The sequence below is a fragment of the Oncorhynchus clarkii genome, chromosome 2 (assembly GCF_045791955.1).
Source record: "Oncorhynchus clarkii lewisi isolate Uvic-CL-2024 chromosome 2, UVic_Ocla_1.0, whole genome shotgun sequence".
Lineage (NCBI taxonomy): Eukaryota > Metazoa > Chordata > Actinopteri > Salmoniformes > Salmonidae > Oncorhynchus > Oncorhynchus clarkii.
This window is the reverse complement of record NC_092148.1, coordinates 51,255,448-51,276,268: the sequence shown is the minus strand read 5'-3', so window position 1 is coordinate 51,276,268 and position 20,821 is coordinate 51,255,448. Positions and strand designations below refer to the sequence as shown.

Sequence of the window (20,821 nt, the reverse complement as noted above, 5' to 3'; positions counted from 1 at the left end):
TAGCAGAACGATAATTATGAATACAGAAAGCAAACGTCTCGGGGGGGTTGTGTTTGGGTGTATGCGTTCGGAAATGATTGAGCGTGTGAATGTACGCGTGCGTGTTGACACTCACTGGTTGTGACCGAACTGCTCCAGACCTCCTCACTGTGGAAGCCTAGAACTCCCACTGAAACCACAGACACATTGTAGGGTGTTCCAGAGGACAGGCTGGGCAGTGTTTGACTTGTGTTTGTAGTCGTGACCGTCTTGCTGTCTCGCTGCGTTGACAGGTACTTCACCAGGTAACTGAAGGTGGTGTTGGCCATCAGAGGAGCTTCGCCCCACTCCACAGTGATGGAACTAGTCGTCTTCTCCAAGATCCCGATGGGCCCAGGCGGGTTGGGTTCTGAGAGAGACAATTGACAGCAATTTATATTGAGTTGTAAAAAAACATCTGTGAATTGAATGCCCTTGCACAAAGTATCTTGAAAGCTAACTCTGGACTGGTGCAAAATTAAAGTATTTGTCTTAGACTAAACAGTTACAACAAATGAATGACCTCGGACAGACAGAGGAGGCATGCTACTGTAAGAACTCCCGGCTCCTCCCTTATACTCACGAGTTGCTGTAGTTACAGGTCCTGATGTTTCATTGAAGGGCCCACTGATAGTGGTCACCACGGCTGTGTACTCTCTCCCAGCAGACAGGTAAATGAAGGTGTGTGTCTGCTGGTTGGAGTTCAGCCATACGGGGGTAAAGACTTGGTCAGTGCTGTTCAGATGGACCACATACTGCCCCACATTCCCTGGGGGTGCCGCCCAGCTCACCACCATGGTATTGGTGCTACCGTTGTTGGAGATGGATGGCTGGACAGACTCAGGCTCTGGTAGAGAGGAACAGAGATGGGGGTGAGGTTAGAAAGGAGGAGGGGGAGGGGAGAACGAGGGAAGATACAAAGGGATCTCAATTCTAGAAAAACTTAACATTATGACTGTAACTACTGCTCCCTGAAAGAAGGAAACGAGATACAACACAACTATGGGGAGTCTGACAAGGCCAATGAAAACTGCGCCTTGCTGGAGGCCCCACCTTCCACAGGTGATAACCCTGAGGCCCGGATTCATTCCTTCAATTCAGTACCTCACTTTACCTAGCCGAGAACTGTTTCCCTCTTTTAGGGAACAGTAGTTATAGTGAAAACGGTACAACATAACTACGGAGAACTAAAATCCCGCCCCAAGCCGCCTTCAACGGATGCCACCCCGCAAGATGCGGTAGTCTGGGTATTGTGCGCTGCCTAATTACCCTCTCTTGTCCCAGCTGTAAGCACCCTGTAGACATCCAAGCAATAAAACCTCACAAAAGTGTGTGGAGATGCCCAACTAGCCACAGCACAAATATCCACTACAGTCAACCCTTTAAATAACACCCAAGACAGTGCCAGACGAGTGGTGGAGTGGGCGCGTGCACCGCTAGGTAACCCTTGCACCTTGCTACTATATGCCAGTGAGATAGCTTCCACAATTGAGTGGGAGAGATGCTGTTTAGAAACTGCCCTGCCGCGAGCTGGATTAGCAAAACAGACAAAAAGTTGGTCACCGGAAATCCTGGGTCCGCCCAAGGTACATATGTAAAACTCATACGGGAAAGAGGGCATGTAACCTCTGTTGCTCTTCCGAAGCCAAAGCAGGAGGCGGAAAGGGAAATACCTCGAAAGTAAGGACATAACCATGACTCTCGGGGCAAAGGCCGCATTCAGACGTAACGTCACCTTTGAGTTGCCAGGGGTGAAATGAGAACAGGAAGGGTGTATGTGTAATGTGTGGAGAACCCCAACGCGTTTAGCCGAGGCCAAAGCCACGAGCAAGGATGTCTTGTAGGAGAAGGTCTTCAGATCCACAGACTCCAGTGGGTCAAAGGGGGACTAACACAGAGCATCCACAACAAAAGCAAAATCCCAAGTGGGCGCAATAGGTTTAGAGACCTGCTGGAACTGCACCGCCAGGGGATGAGCCTCTGGACCGGCGCCATCAATTCCCACATGACCTGCTGAAATAGCCGCCATGTACGCTTTCAAAGTGGAGAATGAAGCTCCCTGCTCAAAAAGCTCCTGCAGGAACAATAAAAAGGCCCTCCAGAGAACTCTGAAAAGGAACAATTATTTTATTTTGGCACCAAAGCTCAAACACCTGTCACTTATATACACATACAGCCCTCTCGTGGACAGCACCCTTGTGGACTGAACAGTAGCAATCAAGTTCAGAGGTAAACCTCTAGCCGTCAGATTGGACCTCTCTGGGGCCAAGCCCAGAGGTATAGCCTACACTCCTGGGTGTAGCCTCCACTCCTGAGAGAGAGGGCCCCACCTGGATAAAAGATCTGCACCAGAGTTGATTCAACCGGGGTTATGTATCGCTCAATACGACAGCATGTGCCTGACAAAAGCAGGGGAGAGCGCCTGAGCACCAGATACACCGTTAGGAGCTCCAGGGAACGGATATGCATTGCGCTCCGCACCACTGTCCAAACCCCCGAATCGAGTTGCCTTCATACAGCTTTTGCGGGCTACAACTCAGCCCATGGGAGCCCCCTAACAATAGCAGAGGGTCCCACCACTGGGCCAGGGCCAATAGGCCTGACAGGGGCGCCCGCATCCAGGCGATTGGCTAGCAGTCAGCGCTGGAAGGGCCGCATCGACAATAGCCCCAGGAGAATGACTTCCATCCCAGAAGCCATTGTCTCCAGTAAGCATAGGCACTGCCGAAAATGCACTGTGTGACACAGCCGAAATTTGGCTCAGCAGAGCTGGAGCCCGAACACCTTAAGTGGGGACAGCTAGTTAAAGACCTATAAACGGAATGAGCTGAGATGGAGTGAGACAGCTGTTTTTGTCTGGTTTCTTATGAAGCCTAGAATACGGGACAGTAGCATGGATGTGTGTAACACTGCTTGCTCCCTAGACTCTGCTGCCACCAGCCAATCGGCTCTGGGAAACAGTTGACGTGAGGATGGAGCAGAAGCGTGAGGGATGCACGACAAATTGTACCCCCGACGTCACTGTTCGATTGATCCAGGGCGACATCGCGCATGAGCGCCATTACTCTACCGACCAGCCATAGGTACTGGCAAAAAAGCACCTTGTAACCTAGCTGGGAATGGGACAGGCTGCTCTGAAAAACGGGCCCCTTCTGTGGCAACAGACATGGGCGATTCGTATATTGAATCTAATTCCCAGGAATGAAAAGCGTTTAGCTGGAGACAGACCGCTCATTTCGGGGTTCATACGAACCAGATAATAGCATGGTCGTGTCCAACCCTTCTTGTTCCCTCGACTCCGCTACCAACTACTACTTACGGGCACAGGGGGCTCCGGCAATGGCTGAAGGGGCACTGTTGTCACAGTAATGTTTTTGTGGAGGGGCTACTTTTTTTTTAAGTAATAAAAAATATTTCTAAGATAGTTGTCGAAATTATTGGCACCCCTGTTTTCAATAGTCTGGCACCCTCCCCTTGTGAGGATAACATCACTGAGCATATTTCTAAAATGTTTAATGAGATTGGAGAACACATTGGGAGGAATCTTAGACCGTTCCTCCATACAGAATCTTTACAGATCCTTGATATTCTTCGGTTCAATTCAAACCACAGGTTTTCAATGGGGTTCAAGTCTGGAAACTGCAAAATGTTAATTTTGTTGTCAATTAACCATTTCTTTGTGGATTTTGATGTGGGCTTGGGGTTATTGTCTTGCTGAAATATCCACTTACGGCCAAGTTTCAGTTTTCTGGCAAAGGCAACCAGGTATTTAGCTAAAATGTTCTGTTACTTGGTAGAGTATGTGATGCCGTTGACCTTAACAAGGGCCCCAGGACCAGTGGAAGCAAAACCTGCCAATAACATCAAAGATCCAGCACCATATTTTACAGTAGGTATGTGGTTACTTTTTGTATATACAAATCCTCCTTTCGAGGACAAACCCACCACTGGTGTGCATGGCCAAAGAGCTCTTTTTTTCATCTCCTCTGACCATAGCACCGGTTCCAATCCAAGTGCCAATGCCGTTTACATTTGTTGATTGCTCTTTTGTCTGGCAACCCTTCCAAATAGCCTTTTATAATGGAGGTGGTAGATTTGGAGATTGTAGATTTGGAGACCTGGTGACCCAAAGATGTGACCAAGTTCTGTAATTCTCCAACTTTGGCCCTTGGATTTTTCTTTGCCTTAAACGAATTAATTGTTGCCCTAATAGTGGTAAGTGGTACATATATTTTTTATTTTTGCGATTTTCTTGTACCCATTGCCTGATTCATGAAGGTGAACAACCATTTGTCCTTTTCATTTGTGAGCCGTTTGCCTTTTCCTGTGGATGACAAAGGGATTTTACATGCGTATTACCTCATTTTTATACCCCAGTGAAACAGGAAGCCATGCAGATTTAATGTAGTTTGATTTGATTTATTAGAATATAATATAATAATAGAATTTCTATTTCCCTCGCATCTCTTTGAACATACAATATAGCTCAGCATTATTATTTATTTGATACTTTTTTGCTCATCTTTATCAAGGGCGCCAATTATTTTTGACCTGACTGTAGGTGAAGAGAAAGCAGGTCTCACCTGTGTACTGAAAGATTGAGACGGTGCCTCCCTCTATACCGCCCTGTGCCTTGACGGAAACACGGAAAGTGCAATTGGTTCCTGGTGTGAGCTCTGGAATGACAGCCTCCTCTCCTGTCACTGTGTGGTTTGTGGGAGTAGACACGCATCCCTCGGTCTGGATGCGGTATGTGTAACCACTCTGGTACTGAGGTGGCTTGGTCCAGGTCAGACGTACACCAGTTGTGTTTACTGTAGGCGCCAACAACCCACTAATGGGATATGGTCCTGGAAACAAAGGGTCTTAGGTTTGACTTGAGTCATAAAAAGAGGGGGAATACTGTTCAACATATGCTGGTCCCAAATATGTACTCTTATTAACACCAAATTAGAAAGATAAATAACTCTTAAAATGAAAATGAGAATTGTTATTGCCAATGGGAACATACTTGTGTAATAGGACACTTTCACAGGGGTTGCCATGGTGCCGTCCTCTGTGAGCGTTGTCACGGTAAAGGTGTAGTTGCTCCCCGACTGTAGTCCGGTGACAATTATTTTGGTGTTGTTGACAGTGACGCCGATTAAAAGGGACCCGTTGGGGTAGGTTACCTCCACCTTGAAGGAGTAGCCAGCTTTGTTCTCCGGCTGATCCCAGACTAGAGTCACATCGGTAGGGGTGATTCCTGCCTCTGTCAGCCTACTCACAGAGCGGGGCCCTGGAACAAACGAACAACAAAGATCATTTGTGTGTGCGTACATGCGAGTTTGTGTAACAGACATCACGCTGCTCGCTTAGCGAGTTCCACTTCCTCCTGATTCGGCTCACATAAGTCTCTAACCCTGGACATCTGCTTTGCTAGCACATGTGACCGCCCTCCTGAAGCGTCTTACCAAAAAGCTAGCTATTTGGCGGCGCAAGTGGGGACACTTTAGGCTGAGGAGTGCGTTTCACACATCCCCATGTGCTGCAGGTGCATGCGTGTGTAGATGCAGTGTAAATGTGTGTGTTCAGTAGTCACTCACTGGTATAGTTGGCTGTCGTCACCGCTGTGCTCTGGTAGTCCAACGGCCCTACGGTTACCACAGTGATGTTGTAGAGTGTTCCAGACTGGAGGTTCTCCAGGAGGATCCAGTTGTGTTCCGTCAGGTTATGCTGGCCCAGGTAGAACACAGAGAACCGGTACTGACCCAGGTCCATGTCCAGGGGCCGGGCCCAGCTGATGTTGATGGAACCAGTGGTCTGGGCCTCCACCTTCTGGGTTCCGGGAGGGTTGGGATCTGGGAACAAACCAGGGAGACTTTAGTTATGCAGGATATTGCAGGTGGAGTGACTCAGGCATGTGATGACATTAGAGAACAATCCATCCTAGATTATGAGCATGTCTCTGTAATTGTACATGCTCTTCAGACCAATATGTAATTATCTTTACAGCAGCAACGAAACAAATGGAGTACAGCTGGAAAGTTGGACTTTTTTAAAACATTGACTAACTTACACGTTGCATTTGTAACATTCAGTGATGCCTCAGTGAGCGGTCCACTGTTGGTGACCACTCTGACAACATAGACTTTCCCTGGTTTCAGGTTTTGGAACACTAATTCTAGAGAGTCATTGGAGACGGTGTGGCTGTTTTCCATCACGTTGTCGTTGTGTAATGTGACGGTGTAGGAGTCCACCTGTCCCACAGGGGCATCCCAGGTCACATTCATTGTGGTGGTTGTTCCTGTTGTGGCGATGTTTGTCACCACCCCAGGTTCTAAATGGTATATACAACAAAGAAATTACATTAAAGGGCTAGTGCAGTCAAAACAATTATTTCCACACTAAGGTTGGAATAATACTGTGATATTGTGAAAATTATGATAATGCCTTTTTTGTGTAAGAGCTGTTTGAAAAATCTGCCTGTTTTGGTGAGATGGAGTTTTGGCCTACCTGGTGACATCACCAGGTGGTAAATTAGTTAATAGACCAATAAGAAAGACAGTTCCAAACCTCTGTTTTCCCCTCCCCACTCAGACCACTCCCAGATAGTCCTAGCAAAATTCTTGCTTGAGAACTTGCTCTTTGCTTAGAAGCCATTTTTGTTAATTTTTGACCATTAGGTAGTTAATTGTTACCCAGAAATGATTTGATATTGAGATAAAAACAGCTGCATTGGACCTTTAACATTTCACATTTTAGACTAGAGATATATAGATCTTAAAAGTGTGGTAAATGTTTATTATGTAAATGAGTCTAATGTGGTTTAGGTGTGAAATACGCATCGTCAGCCGTCTTAGATTAAATCAACTTTGCTATGTAAAGAAGGGAAGGTGAGTGAGAAAGAGATGGGGGGGGGGTCTTTTGAACCGTACTTGTGTAGCTAGACGTCTCTACTGAGTCAGACTTAACCCCCTGGACGACCGTGACCACAGAGAAGGTGTAACTGTCCCCAGGCTGAAGATGGGTGAAGGTGTAGCTCTCGATCGTGGTTGACACGTTCGCAACCATAGAACCCTTCTTGGAGACGGTCACCAGATAGGAGTAGGTGGGTTGGTGGTCGTCCTGTTGGGACCAGGAAAGCTTGATAGCGGTTGTGTTCAGATCCTTGACCACGAGGTTACTGACCGCCTTGGGCTCTGAACGGCAAAGAGGGCAGATATTGTATTAATATGATCCATAACACAGGATCATTTAGCAGACGGTGTTATACACCTCTTAACTACACAAGAGTAACTGCAGCTTGCATTACTTGGATTACTCTACAAATACCTTTGGAAGTTAGGAATATTAGCTTACGTGTGTAGCTGAACGTGAGTTCTGGAATTCCGTCGCTTCCCGCTGCTGCTACTGTTGTAACAGTGAAGGTGTAGCCAGTCCCAGGTTCTAGGCCAGGGACGTCCGCGAAGCTTGTATTGACTGTTTTCTCTCCGACAGGGCCTGTAGCGTTGCTGTACTGGATTCTGTAGGAGTAGTAGGACTTAACACCCACAGGGTCAGTCCACTGTAGCTTCACTGAGGAGGTGGACAACGGGCTCGCTATGAGGCTCACCACTGGTTTTGGCACTAGGAGAAAAAAAATCAACCTTAAATCGATGATCTTACTAGGATATGAAATTTGCTACGTAGCCGCATTTAACCTGATGTATTTCAAAAAATATATCATATAAATAATAGCCATTACGCAGATGCTTTTATCCAAAGCGCCTTACAGTCGTGCGTGCATATATTTTATGTATGGGTGGCTCCGGGAATCTAACCCACAACGCTAGCAGTGCAAGCGCCATGCTCTACCAACTGATCCATACAGGACCATGCATCAACTGTGCATAGTATTAGAAAGAATTCAGAAGACTTCTGCAACATTTTCACATTGTCAAAAATGGCACCCCAAGCACACTATATAGTTGTTACAAGTGTACGTACATGTGTATCCAGATGTATTAACAGGGGCGCTTCCCAGATCCTGTGGTCCCACGGTTATCACTGTGATGGTGTAGAACGTTCCAGAGGACAAAGAGAGCAGGTTATAAATGAGACTAGCGGTAGACTGGCTGCTTGCTCCAGTCCCAGTAGAATAGTAGCTAATGTTATAGGAGATGCCCGGAACACCAGTCATTAGACCAGGGGTTTTCCATTGGACAGCGAGGGAGCTGGTTGTCCTCTCTGTGATGTTGAGGGGTCCAGGTGGGTTGGGTACTGTCAATGGAGAAATAAGAGAGACGTTAGGAAAGTTGCATACCCAAATTCACATTCACACAAAACACACACACACACATTTGCTTTTCTTTCAGGACAAACACAGAGAGAACCTCCTCACACTCTCTCATTCAAACTCTCAGAAACTACAAAACTACTACGAAGCCTTCAGAACCTCTACAGTAAATGCATAGTATAGCCACCACTGGCCATGACTTACCAGTGGCTAACTGGCCCGTCGCAGACTGGTTCCTGAAGTGTCCAGCTACAGCAGTCACTGTGACCTCATAGACCCTCCCTGACTGTAGCCCAGTGAAGCTGGCCATTGTGGTCTGTGTGGTTTGGCTGGACGCATAGCTTAAAGCAGCATTAGAGATGTTCACATTGTATTGGTCCACCCTCCCTCCAGGCAAGGTCCAGGTCACATTCAGCTGACTGGTCCCTGGTCCAGTAGCCACAATGTTCACAGGTTGTTTAGGGTCTGTCATGACACAATCGAAAAGGTTTAATTTCAATGACGGAAATATAGACAGAATAGAAAAGACAAAAAGGTCACAGCCAGCCCAAGACTGTACTCTTAAGGAGTGTCAGCGAGCTTGCCGTTACTCCTTAACATCCAAGGGGCCTCATTTACAAAAACGGGAATTCGTCCAAAATATACACCGAAATGTGCGTGCACCAGTTTTCATGCAAAAGTTGTCATTCATACAAATGTCGCTTCACGTGAGAATGTGCTCACCTCCCTGCAAACTTTAGACCATGCATACGCACATTTGCGAGTTGTTGAAATATTGTATTGCAAACTGGCAAGTAAGTATTTTGTGCAAATGGGGTATGATGAAAAGCATATAAACAAGAATTCAGCCAGTTGTCGTTAGTGAGAAGAGCGAAAATCTATGTGTTTAATTTTTCGAATATAAAATAACTAGACATAGGAATCTTTTTCCGATTTTATTTTCAGAACCATTGCAGAATAAATTCCGGTTTCTGGCCATGATGGGTTCATATTCCCAAAGTTTTATTTTTGTTTTTATTTCACCTTTTTTGGTGAAACAGAATGTATTTAGAATTTGTGAGAATACATTTTTCCAGAAATAGTTTAACCGGCTCTGTGTATTCTCAAGTCAAATTCGAAAAAAAGTGAGGGAGTACCACTCCTCGCACTACAACGCTGCATCTGATACTGATACAGCCAAGTGTCTTCCTCTATTAAGACTGCCGATTCAAGTACTCTGGACCTGCAGTTAACTTCTTTAAAATAACTGCAATACTAATGAGAGTGCAACCTATAATCCTACTGTACACGTGGTAATGCTCATCCTCGAGTCAAATAACATGTTGCAAAGTGGATGATTGTCAAAATGCATATAAAACATTTAGGTGTACACGTCCACGTAATATTTATTTATGTGATTTATTTCACCTTTATTTAACCAGGTAGGCTAGTTGAGAACAAGTTCTCATTTGCAACTGCGACCTGGCCAAGATAAAGCAAAGCAGTTCGACACAGACAACAACACAGAGTTACACATGGAGTATACAATAAACAAGCCAATAACACAAACAAGTCAATGACACAGTAGAAAAAATAAAGTCTATATACAGTGTGTGCAAAAGGCATGAGGAGGTAGGCAATAAATAGGCCATAGGAGCGAATAGTTACAATTTAGCAGATTAACACTGGAGTGATAAATGAGCAGATGATGATGCGCAAGTAGATACTGGTGTGCAAAAGAGCAGAAAAGTAAATACAATAAAAACAGTATGGGGATGAGGTAGATAGATTGGGTGGGCTATTTACAGATGAACTATGTACAGCTGCAGCGATCGGTTAGCTGCTCAGATAGTTGATATTTAAAGTTGGTGAGGGAAATAAAAGTCTCCAGCTTCAGTGATTTTTGCAATTCGTTCCAGTCACTGGCAGCAGAGAACTGGAAGGAAAGGCAGCCAAATTAGGTGTTGGCTTTGGGGATGATCAGTGAGATATACATGCTGGAACGTGTGCTACGGGTGGGTGTTGTTATCGTGACCAGTGAACTGAGATAAGGCGGAGCTTTACCTAGCATAGACTTACAGATGACCTGGAGCCAGTGAGTCTGGCGACGAATATGTAGCGAGGGCCAGCCGATTTGAGCATACAGATTGCAGTGGTGGGTGCTATAAGGTGAGGAAGGAAGTAGCTATACAACAAAGTACCATGAGCATCTCTCATTTAATTGGGCCTAGTAGTCTAGTAAATAGATAGGCAATATGCATTTCAAATTTTGCAATCCCATAGGCTGCATAGTTTAAAATATAGAGTCACATTTTACAGGTGAACAGTTTATATTTTACATTGAAGAAGGCCTGTGTACAGTGCATTTGGAAAGTATTTAGACCCCTTGACTTTTTCCACATTTTGTTACGTTACAGCCTTATTCTGAAATGGATTAAATTGTTTTTCCCCCTCAATCAATCTACACACAATAGCCCATAATGACAAAGTGAAAACAGGTTGAGAGTTTCTCCCATTGTTCTCTGCAGATCCACTCAAGCTCTGTCAGGGAGCGTTGCTGCACAGCTATGTTCAGGTCTCTCCAGTAATGTTCGATCGAGTTCAAGTCTGGACTCTGGCTGGGCCACTCAAGGACATTCAGACAGTTGTCCCGAAGCCACTTCTGCGTTGTCTTGTCTGTGTGCTTAGGGTCGTTGTCCTATTGAAAGGTGAACCTTCGCCCCCAGTCTGAGGTCCTGAGCGCTCTGGAGTAGGTTTTCATCAAGGATCTCTGTACTTTGCTCCGTTCATCTTTCCATCCACCCGGTCTATTCTCCCAGTCCCTGATGCTGAAAAACATCCCACATTCTACCTGGTTTCTCCAACTCCTGTTTACCACCCCCACAACACACTTAAGAGTTTGGAAGGGGCCAATGTTCCACTGGGGAGCCTTCTACAGCTAAACCAGTCAGTCGTCAGGTTCCAGCAGCAGCCACACAGCTACAGCAGCCTCATGGCGAACACGGCATCAACATGCAGTGACAGAAATGCTTGTCATTTTATGACGTTTATGTTATGGTGGAGGAGTGTAAATGTTTCAAGAACTTCTAGAAATCAAATGTCCTGTTCTGAGTAAGAAGTGTGAGTCTCTGACTGAACTGTTCTCTGGCAAACTCACCGATGTGAAGCTGGTGGATGGGGTTCCTCAGCGGCGACCTAATGGAGCCCGTGGGTACTACATGCAGGTGCAAATAGGCATGTTCTGCATAGGATTCGAGAGATGCAAACTGCTTGTCTGGGCTCCATCCGAGCAGGTTGTTATTGATGTGCCTTTTGATGTGAAGTTCTGTGCTGTTATCACTGAACTGAAGGGATTCTATTTCACACTTATGCTGCCAAGGATAGTAGATGACTCCAGTCAGGCAGACTAACTCTGCTCCAAATATGTTAATCTGTGGTATATAGGGTCCTAATACGTCTGTGTTTTTAAATTGTTCCTATATTTTGTGCCTTGTAAAGCTCTGTCAGCTCTACCTTATTATCTAAGCATAAGTCTTTGTGTTTTTTTTTGTCTTGCACACTTCTCTTCATATGTACATTTACCTGATTATATTTGCATAATTCTTGGTGACTTTTTTTATATCCCGCCTTGTACAGCTCTCATCCTACATGCCTACGGATAACTAGGAATATTGTTTATCGTACCTTGTATAGCTCTTTTCATATGTCACTTCATTAACTTATCTAATCATACCATAATTCATCTTGCATTTGGCAAATTGTGGTGTTAATAAAAACACTATGAAATTCTACTCTGACATTTTCTTTGATACTTAACATTTTGAAATGAAGGACAAGGAGGCATGTCTTGAGGGTTTCAAATGTGTTTTCAGTTTGATTCTGGGTTTGGTTTTCAAGGGCACAAATGAAGAAATCAAGTGTGGCACTTGGTAAACAGTTGTCTTCCCTCTTGGTCTGTTAGACCTTCTGGTGTCTATTTTTAAATAGATTGAAGAAGGCATGATAAGAGCACCTATTGAATGCCTGTAATTATCAGGAACAGGCAAAGTGTAGGATCATGATTCAGATGAAATAGGAAACTATATATACACAGAGTACCTCATGTGGATAAAATGATAGTGCATATAGAGTTACATTTCATATGCATGAACATTCTCACTGCTCACTCAGCATCCTCATGGATGATCTCGCCTTGCATGTTAACAAGTGCTGCACATATTCTTAAGAACTTTGTCCATTTTGTGCGTCAGGTTGATGGGAACAGTCTGGGAGAGGATTTTGAACACCCTTGAGTCGTCTGATAACTCTCTCAACATGTATTGATAGGTACATTAGCTATTCTTCTCGTGCTTGTGACATCCTCGTCAGACAGCTGGTCTCCTTTCTGAGTGAAGGCTGGTATGGCAAAGTTTACCTTCCTCTCATACAGCAGATCTAGGATGGTGAAGCCCCTGGCTGCGTTTCAAACTCAAAAGACACGCCCTCGTCCACTTACCCTCGGCTTATACCCTTGGGGGAATACCCGCAGCCATTTTTGTCGTCGGTCCGAATTATTAGCCAAGCAAGGGAAGTTTGCAACGTAAGCCCCTCAGCCATCATTTTTAATGGAGTTTGCGAGTGTACAATTATGTTCCCTTAGGGGCCTGAAACGCCCCATAATTCAATTTGCGATGATTGTACATCCGCTAAGAAAAGTCAGCCAAAACTTAAAACCTCAACGTCACTATGGAGTCAACATACAAATGTAAGTAAAAACATGCAAGTGTAAATAAGTTAGAAATTGTGCTACTAATGCACAAACACATCTCGTAAAAGTAATGATGTTTTCGTCTGGTTAGCTTTTGGAAATTGTAGAAATAAAACATTTTCCTTCTTCGGAAGTTCCAGCTAGGCAGGCTAACGTTAGTTAGCTAATTAATTTGCTAGCTATCATACAGTAGGCGTGTGTGAATAATTCTATAGTTAATATAATAGACATGCAATCCTAACTGACTGTAGCGCATATAAAGCACCCACATGCTACCGTGACTGAAAACACAATCGTCGCGGGACGAACGAGTGGCGAATTTCCGGGCAAGGGCGGTCTATTTAAAAATCATTCCTTTTGGTCCATTCAACAACAGAGCGATACGAACCTTGTTTCAGCAGGATGTTGTATCTGTATCTGTACCTTATGTCATGCCTTATTGGAATGGATTTATTGATAATATCTCTTGGGAAAAAGTTTGGATGTTGCCACACACATACTTGTTCATCTTGATACTCTCCATCCCGGATCCGGGAGCGTAATCATCGACTGACACTAATTAGCATAACGCAACGGACATAAATATAAAATATTCCTATTCATGAAAATCACACGGGTTTGTTCTTCACGTTTGGTTTAGAAATCGACCGGAAATTACGGTTACGAAAATGCAGAGAAATATTCCAAATTAGCTCCATAATATCGACAGAAACATGTCAAACGTGGTTTATAATCAATCTTCAAGGTGTTTTTCAAATATCTATTCGATAATATATCCACCGGGACAATTGGTTTTTCAGTAGGACCGATTGGAAAAATGGCTACCTCTGTATTTTAAGTGAGAGTCACTCTGAGAGCCATCAGGTGACCACTTACACAATGTAGCCGCTTACGGGTATTCTTCAACATAAATGCGCAAAACTATGTCACAATGCTGTAGACACCTTGGGGAATACGTAGAAAAAGGAATCTGGTTGATAGCCCATTCACTGCTCAATAGGGACGCATTGGAACGCAGAGCTTTCAAAACACGAGGCACTTCCGGATTGGATTTTTCTCAGGCTTTCGCCTGCAATATCAGTTCTGTTATGCTCACAGACAATATTTTTACATTTTTGGAAACTTTAGAGTGTTTTCTATCCTAAGCTGTCAAATATATGCATATTCTAGCATCTTGTCCTAACAAAATATCCCGTTTACTTTGGGTACGTTATTTTTCCAAAAATGAAAATACTGCCCCCTAGTCACAACAGGATTTATTAACAAAATTAAGGATGTTTCCTTTAAAATTATTCATAAATATTATCCTGCCAACCACTATATGAAGACGTTTAACGAAAACATCAACTCAAATTGCTCCTTTTGTAATGACCACACAGAAACAGTGTTGCATCTTTTTTGCCATTGTATGCATGTAAGAAAACTGTGGCAAGACATCAGTAGGTTTATAATTGAACACATTTATGAAGATTTTACACTATTGTGGAAAGATGTACTGTTTGGATTCTTTACATACAATAGAAATAAGCTGAAACATTTTTATGTAATTAATTTCATTATTCTTTTGGCCAAATTTCATATACACAAATGTAAATTTACAAACAGAAAACCACATTTTCTTCCCTACAAAAAGAAATTGAACTATATTTTAAGACGGTTAAATGCTCTACTAACAAAAAAGCTGTTAGAATTGTAAGTATATGTATGGTCCTTGTGTAATTGTAATGTGATATTGTACCCCCTAGCTCGATTGTCCATTGTTTGTAATCTATGTATGCTTGTGTTCCCTCATGTGCATTATGTAAGGATTTGTTGTTAACAAAAATACATTTAAAAAAATGTAAAAATCATTCCTTCCTCCCTGCAAGTGTAAACTCATCAGACGTCATGATACATCATCAGAGATGGGCTCAAATCAAAAGGTGCCTCACAACTGCACTCGCTCCGCAACAAAAAGTTAGGTGGTCAAAACACTCCAGCACCATGAACAGCTTCCGTTTCTGCTAGTTATTGTGGCATCCCCTTAAACCGAACATAAAATGCCCGTTTTGCGTGAATCCATGTTCGGAAAGTTGTGAGAAGCGATACTAAGTTAGTTGGCTAGCAAGCTGCGAACTATTGGCTGAAAGTGCTTAACCGGAAGTCCCCCACACAAAACAAACGGCCATATTTCCGTAGAAAATTAGGTGAATACTAAGGCAGGACATAGAAACCCAATAAACTACTATTGAACAACAATTTAGTATTTTGCATCGAAGTGTGGGCTGTAGCATTTAAATTGTTTTGAATATACAATCAATCTTGCAAAATGTGTGGACAGGCAGTTACTGTAGTTAGAAAAAGTCACTGCAAAATATCGAAACAGTCTGCTCACACCTCTACAGAAATGTGATCAAAATTGCCATTGCTCTTTCTTTAAGAAACTGTCGTTGTCGAATGTCAAGTTTCAAATTATACAGCAAAGAAAGGACATTGTCACCACAAAAGGCGAATGGGGGGTGTTTTCCAGGCAGAGTTTTAATGCTCGATCACGCAGTTTTACAACGGGTCTGGTTTATAACGGGAAATATGTGTATGAATGGCGTGTGCCAAGTTTATAAATCTCTATATTTTTGTAAGTGAGCAGACATTTTCTGAAATGGCGCACACAGACATTTAGTGTGAAATGTACGGCTATATAAATGAGGCCCAAGGATGTTTAGAGGGAAACTGGTGCTGGCAGGCAAAACAGCCAAATACTCTTTCTAAACATGAATCAATTCTCAATTGCATTACAGTTCTAGAAACATAAAGAGCTTTACTTTCATATCACATCAAAATAATTTCACAAGCGCAAAATAGATACTGTTTTAACCAGGTTTAACACCATTGCAGCCAACAGTATTTTCTGTTACAACACTTTTTTGGCATCCTTCCATCCGTTACGCAAAGGTGTTCGCAGCAGTCTGTCTTCCGTAAACAAGGAAATATGGCCGTCTAGGAACATTTACCCTATAAAGATGTGTGTAGTAATTGAACATTTTATTATTTATCGCTAATCTGAAAAATGAGGTCCTTATGTTTCCAAACCCGTACCGCAAGCGATGCGTGTTTAGTTCAGACTGAGCGTTGGAGCTTTTAATAAAACCCCTCCGGATGGAAGATACCTAATTGAATTAGACGCTAACGTTAGTTACCGTCTATGGATAGGCTAGTCAACAACCAATTCTTTGTTTAGCCATTTTCGCCAATTACATATTCTCCTTACCTGTGTATCCAAATCTTTGAGTCATACCACACCAAACTTGAAAGAGGACTTACTTGTGAAAGTGGCTGTTGTATTGCCTTCTCCTACAGTTGTTTTATCTCCAGCCACTGTAGTGACTGTGAAGTTGTACTGCACTCCAGCAGTCAGCCCAGAGATGGTAGTGGAGGTTTCTGTGGTATTCATACTGACACCAGTCCCCTCTACTCTATAGAATGAACTGTTTCCCTTTGGTTGAGTCCAGCTCAGATACACAGACGATGTTGTGGTTCCAATCACATTGAGGTTGCCGACAACTCCGGGCTCTGTAGAGCAAAATGGAGGAAAAGGGGTGAGAAAAAAAAACATTTTGCTCTACTTATTAACAAGAAATTAAAGAAAAATACACTGAGTGTACAAAAAATGAGAAACACCATCCTAATATTGAGTTGCAACCCCTTTTGCCCTCAGAACAGCCTTAATTCATCGGCATGGACTCGACAAGGTGTCAAGCGTTCCACAAGGTTGCTGGCCAATGTTGACTCCAGTGCTTTCCACAGTTGTGTCAAGTTGGCTGTAAGTCCTTGTGGTGGTGGACCATTATTGATACACGCTGGAAACTGTTGAGAATGAAAAACCAGTGCGCCTAGCACCTACTACCATACCTTGGTCAAAGGCACTTTAATATTTTGTGTTGCCCATTCACCCTTTGAATTGCACACATACACAATCCATGTCTCAATGCTTAAAAATAATTATTTAACCTCTCTCCTCCACTTCATCTATACTGATTGAAGTGGATTTAACAAGTGACATCAATAAGGGATGATATCTTTCACCTGGATTCACCTGGCCAACCTATGTCATGGAAAGAGCATGTTTTATACACTCAGTGTATTTGGTATTTAGTGTACTGTATATAGTATGTTTATATTCAATATATACAGTGCCTTGCGAAAGTATTCGGCCCCCTTGAACTTTGCGACCTTTTGCCACATTTCAGGCTTCAAACATAAAGATATAAAACTGTATTTTTTTGTGAAGAATCAACAACAAGTGGGACACAATCATGAAGTGGAACGACATTTATTGGATATTTCAAACTTTTTTAACAAATCAAAAACGGAAAAATTGGGCGTGCAAAATTATTCAGCCCCCTTAAGTTAATACTTTGCAGCGCCACCTTTTGCTGCGATTACAGCTGCAAGTCGCTTGGGGTATGTCTCTATCAGTTTTGCACATCGAGAGACTGAAATTTTTTCCCATTCCTCCTTGCAAAACAGCTCGAGCTCAGTGAGGTTGGATGGAGAGCATTTGTGAACAGCAGTTTTCAGTTCTTTCCACAGATTCTCGATTGGATTCAGGTCTGGACTTTGACTTGGCCATTCTAACACCTGGATATGTTTATTTTTGAACCATTCCATTGTAGATTTTGCTTTATGTTTTGGATCATTGTCTTGTTGGAAGACAAATCTCCGTCCCAGTCTCAGGTCTTTTGCAGACTCCATCAGGTTTTCTTCCAGAATGGTACTGTATTTGGCTCCATCCATCTTCCCATCAATTTTAACCATCTTCCCTGTCCCTGCTGAAGAAAAGCAGGCCCAAACCATGATGCTGCCACCACCATGTTTGACAGTGGGGATGGTGTGTTCAGCTGTGTTGCTTTTACGCCAAACATAACGTTTTGCATTGTTGCCAAAAAGTTCAATTTTGGTTTCATCTGACCAGAGCACCTTCTTCCACATGTTTGGTGTGTCTCCCAGGTGGCTTGTGGCAAACTTTAAACAACACTTTTTATGGATATCTTTAAGAAATGGCTTTCTTCTTGCCACTCTTCCATAAAGGCCAGATTTGTGCAATATACGACTGATTGTTGTCCTATGGACAGAGTCTCCCACCTCAGATGTAGATCTCTGCAGTTCATCCAGAGTGATCATGGGCCTCTTGGCTGCATCTCTGATCAGTCTTCTCCTTGTATGAGCTGAAAGTTTAGAGGGACGGCCAGGTCTTGGTAGATTTGCAGTGGTCTGATACTCCTTCCATTTCAATATTATCGCTTGCACAGTGCTCCTTGGGATGTTTAAAGCTTGGGAAATCTTTTTGTATCCAAATCCGGCTTTAAACTTCTTCACAACAGTATCTCGGACCTGCCTGGTGTGTTCCTTGTTCTTCATGATGCTCTCTGCGCTTTTGACGGACCTCTGAGACTATCACAGTGTAGGTGCATTTATACGGAGACTTGATTACACACAGGTGGATTGTATTTATCATCATTAGTCATTTAGGTCAACATTGGATCATTCAGAGATCCTCACTGAACTTCTGGAGAGAGTTTGCTGCACTGAAAGTAAAGGGGCTGAATAATTTTGCACGCCCAATTTTTCCGTTTTTGATTTGTTAAAAAAGTTTGAAATATCCAATAAATGTCGTTCCACTTCATGATTGTGTCCCACTTGTTGTTGATTCTTCACAAAAAATACAGTTTTATATCTTTATGTTTGAAGCCTGAAATGTGGCAAAAGGTCGCAAAGTTCAAGGGGGCCGAATACTTTCGCAAGGCACTGTATATCATTGGGCTTTAGTCGTACTTGTGTATACGTATACGGTGCGAGGGTCGCCTTCTGTTATCTTGTCCTGGGCGATGGCAAAGACCTGGAGTGTGTACTGGGTCCCTTGGGTCAGGCTCACTATGATGGCAGAGGTGGTGGATGTAAGTTGGTCCTTCACTGTTCCTCCGTTATGAAACTCCACCCTGTAGCCTGCTGCCTCTCCTGTAGGCTTGGTCCAGCTCAGAGAGAGAGACGTGGTGGTCTGAATGACAGTAGGGGTTGCGATGACGGCAGGTTCTGTTTGTGAAAGAGGAGTAGAGGGGGAGAGAAAGAGAGAAAGAAAAGAGCGAAAGAGAAGGTTGTCGGTGAAGAGAACAACCGAGAAAGGGATGAACGCCAGAGAAGAGTCATCTGATGTTTGAGGTTAGTTTCCAGCTCAGTTTGAGGCAAACAAATCTGCATTAAGCAACTTTCAGTGAGACTTACTTGTGGCTTGATTTGTTACATAAGCAACTCCTTCCGTCATGTTATCTCCAGCCACTGCAGTGACTCTGAATGTGTACCAAACTCCAGCAGTCAGTTCATTGATGTTGAAGGCTGTCCCATGTGTAGTTCTATTCATAGTTTTACTGCCATCAGTCCACTCTACTCTATAGAAGGAGCTATTTCCCTCTGGTTCAGTCCAGCTCAGAGACATAGATGATGTTGTGATTTCAGAGACAGTAGGGTTCCTGATGATTGCAGGCTCTGTGCGTGCAAGAGAGGGGCATTTTGGTAAAAGATCACAGGAATCATATTTATTTATTGAATTCCTCATTAATCAGAGACAGTAGGGTTCCTGGTGATTGCGGGCTCTGTGCGTGCAAGAGAGGGGCATTTTGGTAAAAGATCACAGGAATCATAATTATTTATTGAATTCCTCATTAATCAGAGACAGTAGGGTTCCTGGTGATTGCGGGCTCTGTGCGTGCAAGAGAGGGACATTTTGGTAAAAGATCACAGGAATCATAATTATTTATTGAATTCCTCATAAAATGAGGAGAAGCCTGCTACTTTTACACTTCTACTGAAATGTAAGGTAAGGTAGGGTGCAAAAGTCATTCCTCTAAAAGCATAATGTAAAGATTGATAGCATGATCAATTTAATGAAACGTTTTGGGGCAAAAATGTGTTTTTTACAGTATCTTATGGATATACTGGTAGAAAAGTATGGGTAATCCTACAGTAATCTTATCAGCAATGACTGCAGAGACCATTAATCTGTACTGTACTCCAGCAGTCAGCTCAGTGATGTCAACGTTTGTCCCACTGGTAGTTGTATTCACAGTTTTACTGCTATCAGTCCGCTCTGCTCTATCGAAGGAGCTGTTTCCCTCTGGTTCAGTCCAGCTCAGAGACACTGATAATGTTGAAAGGAAATAAACTCTAGATGACCTTTACTCCACACACAGAGATGCATACAAAGCTCTCCCTCGCCCTCCATTTGGCAAATCTGACCATAATTCGATCCACCTTATTCCTGCTTACAAGCAAAAACTAAACCATGAAGTACCAGTGACTCGCTCAATATGGGAGTGGTCAGATGACGCGAATGCTACACTTCAGGACTGTTTTGCTAGCACAGACTGGAATACATTCCGGGATTAATACAATGGCATTGAGGAGTATACCAGCCTCAGTCATCAGCTTCATCAAGAAGTGCATCGACGACATCGTCCCCACAGTGACCGTACGTACATATCCCAACCAGAAGCGGTGGATTACAGGCAACATCCAGATCGAGCTAAAGACTAGAGCTGCCGCTTTCAAGGAGCGGGACACTAATCCGGGCGCTTATAAGAAATCGCGCTATGCCCTCAGATGAACCAACAAACTGGCAAAGCGTCAATACAGGATTAAGATTGAATGCTATTACACTGGCTCTGACACTCGTCGGATGTGGCAGAGCTTGAAAATGATTACGCACTACAAAGGGAAATACGGCCGTGAGCTGCCCAGTGACGAGAGCCTACCAGATGAGATAAATGCCTTTTATGCTCACTTTGAGG

The 20,821-nt window shown here is 43.4% G+C and overlaps 1 protein-coding gene across 4 annotated transcripts in view; it reads right to left on the bottom strand.

Annotated features, from left to right (window-relative positions):
* The window catches only part of LOC139369511 (protein tyrosine phosphatase receptor type Ja), a 66,711-nt gene that overhangs the window by 13,956 nt on the left and 31,934 nt on the right, over nt 1–20,821 (bottom strand). For 3 of the 4 annotated variants that reach the window (XM_071108763.1, XM_071108777.1, XM_071108770.1), the window contains 12 exons: nt 18,813–19,070; nt 16,302–16,550; nt 8,480–8,740; nt 7,987–8,259; nt 7,360–7,626; nt 6,936–7,199; nt 6,077–6,337; nt 5,604–5,858; nt 5,030–5,296; nt 4,602–4,868; nt 602–865; nt 116–388 (listed from right to left, as the gene is read on the bottom strand). In XM_071108763.1, coding sequence (XP_070964864.1) covers nt 116–388; nt 602–865; nt 4,602–4,868; nt 5,030–5,296; nt 5,604–5,858; nt 6,077–6,337; nt 6,936–7,199; nt 7,360–7,626; nt 7,987–8,259; nt 8,480–8,740; nt 16,302–16,550; nt 18,813–19,070 — 3,159 coding nt within the window. Of the gene's footprint in view, nt 1–115; nt 389–601; nt 866–4,601; nt 4,869–5,029; nt 5,297–5,603; nt 5,859–6,076; nt 6,338–6,935; nt 7,200–7,359; nt 7,627–7,986; nt 8,260–8,479; nt 8,741–16,301; nt 16,551–18,812; nt 19,071–19,259; nt 19,521–20,821 lie in introns of all 4 variants that reach the window. The other variant, XM_071108757.1, reaches the window with a different exon arrangement.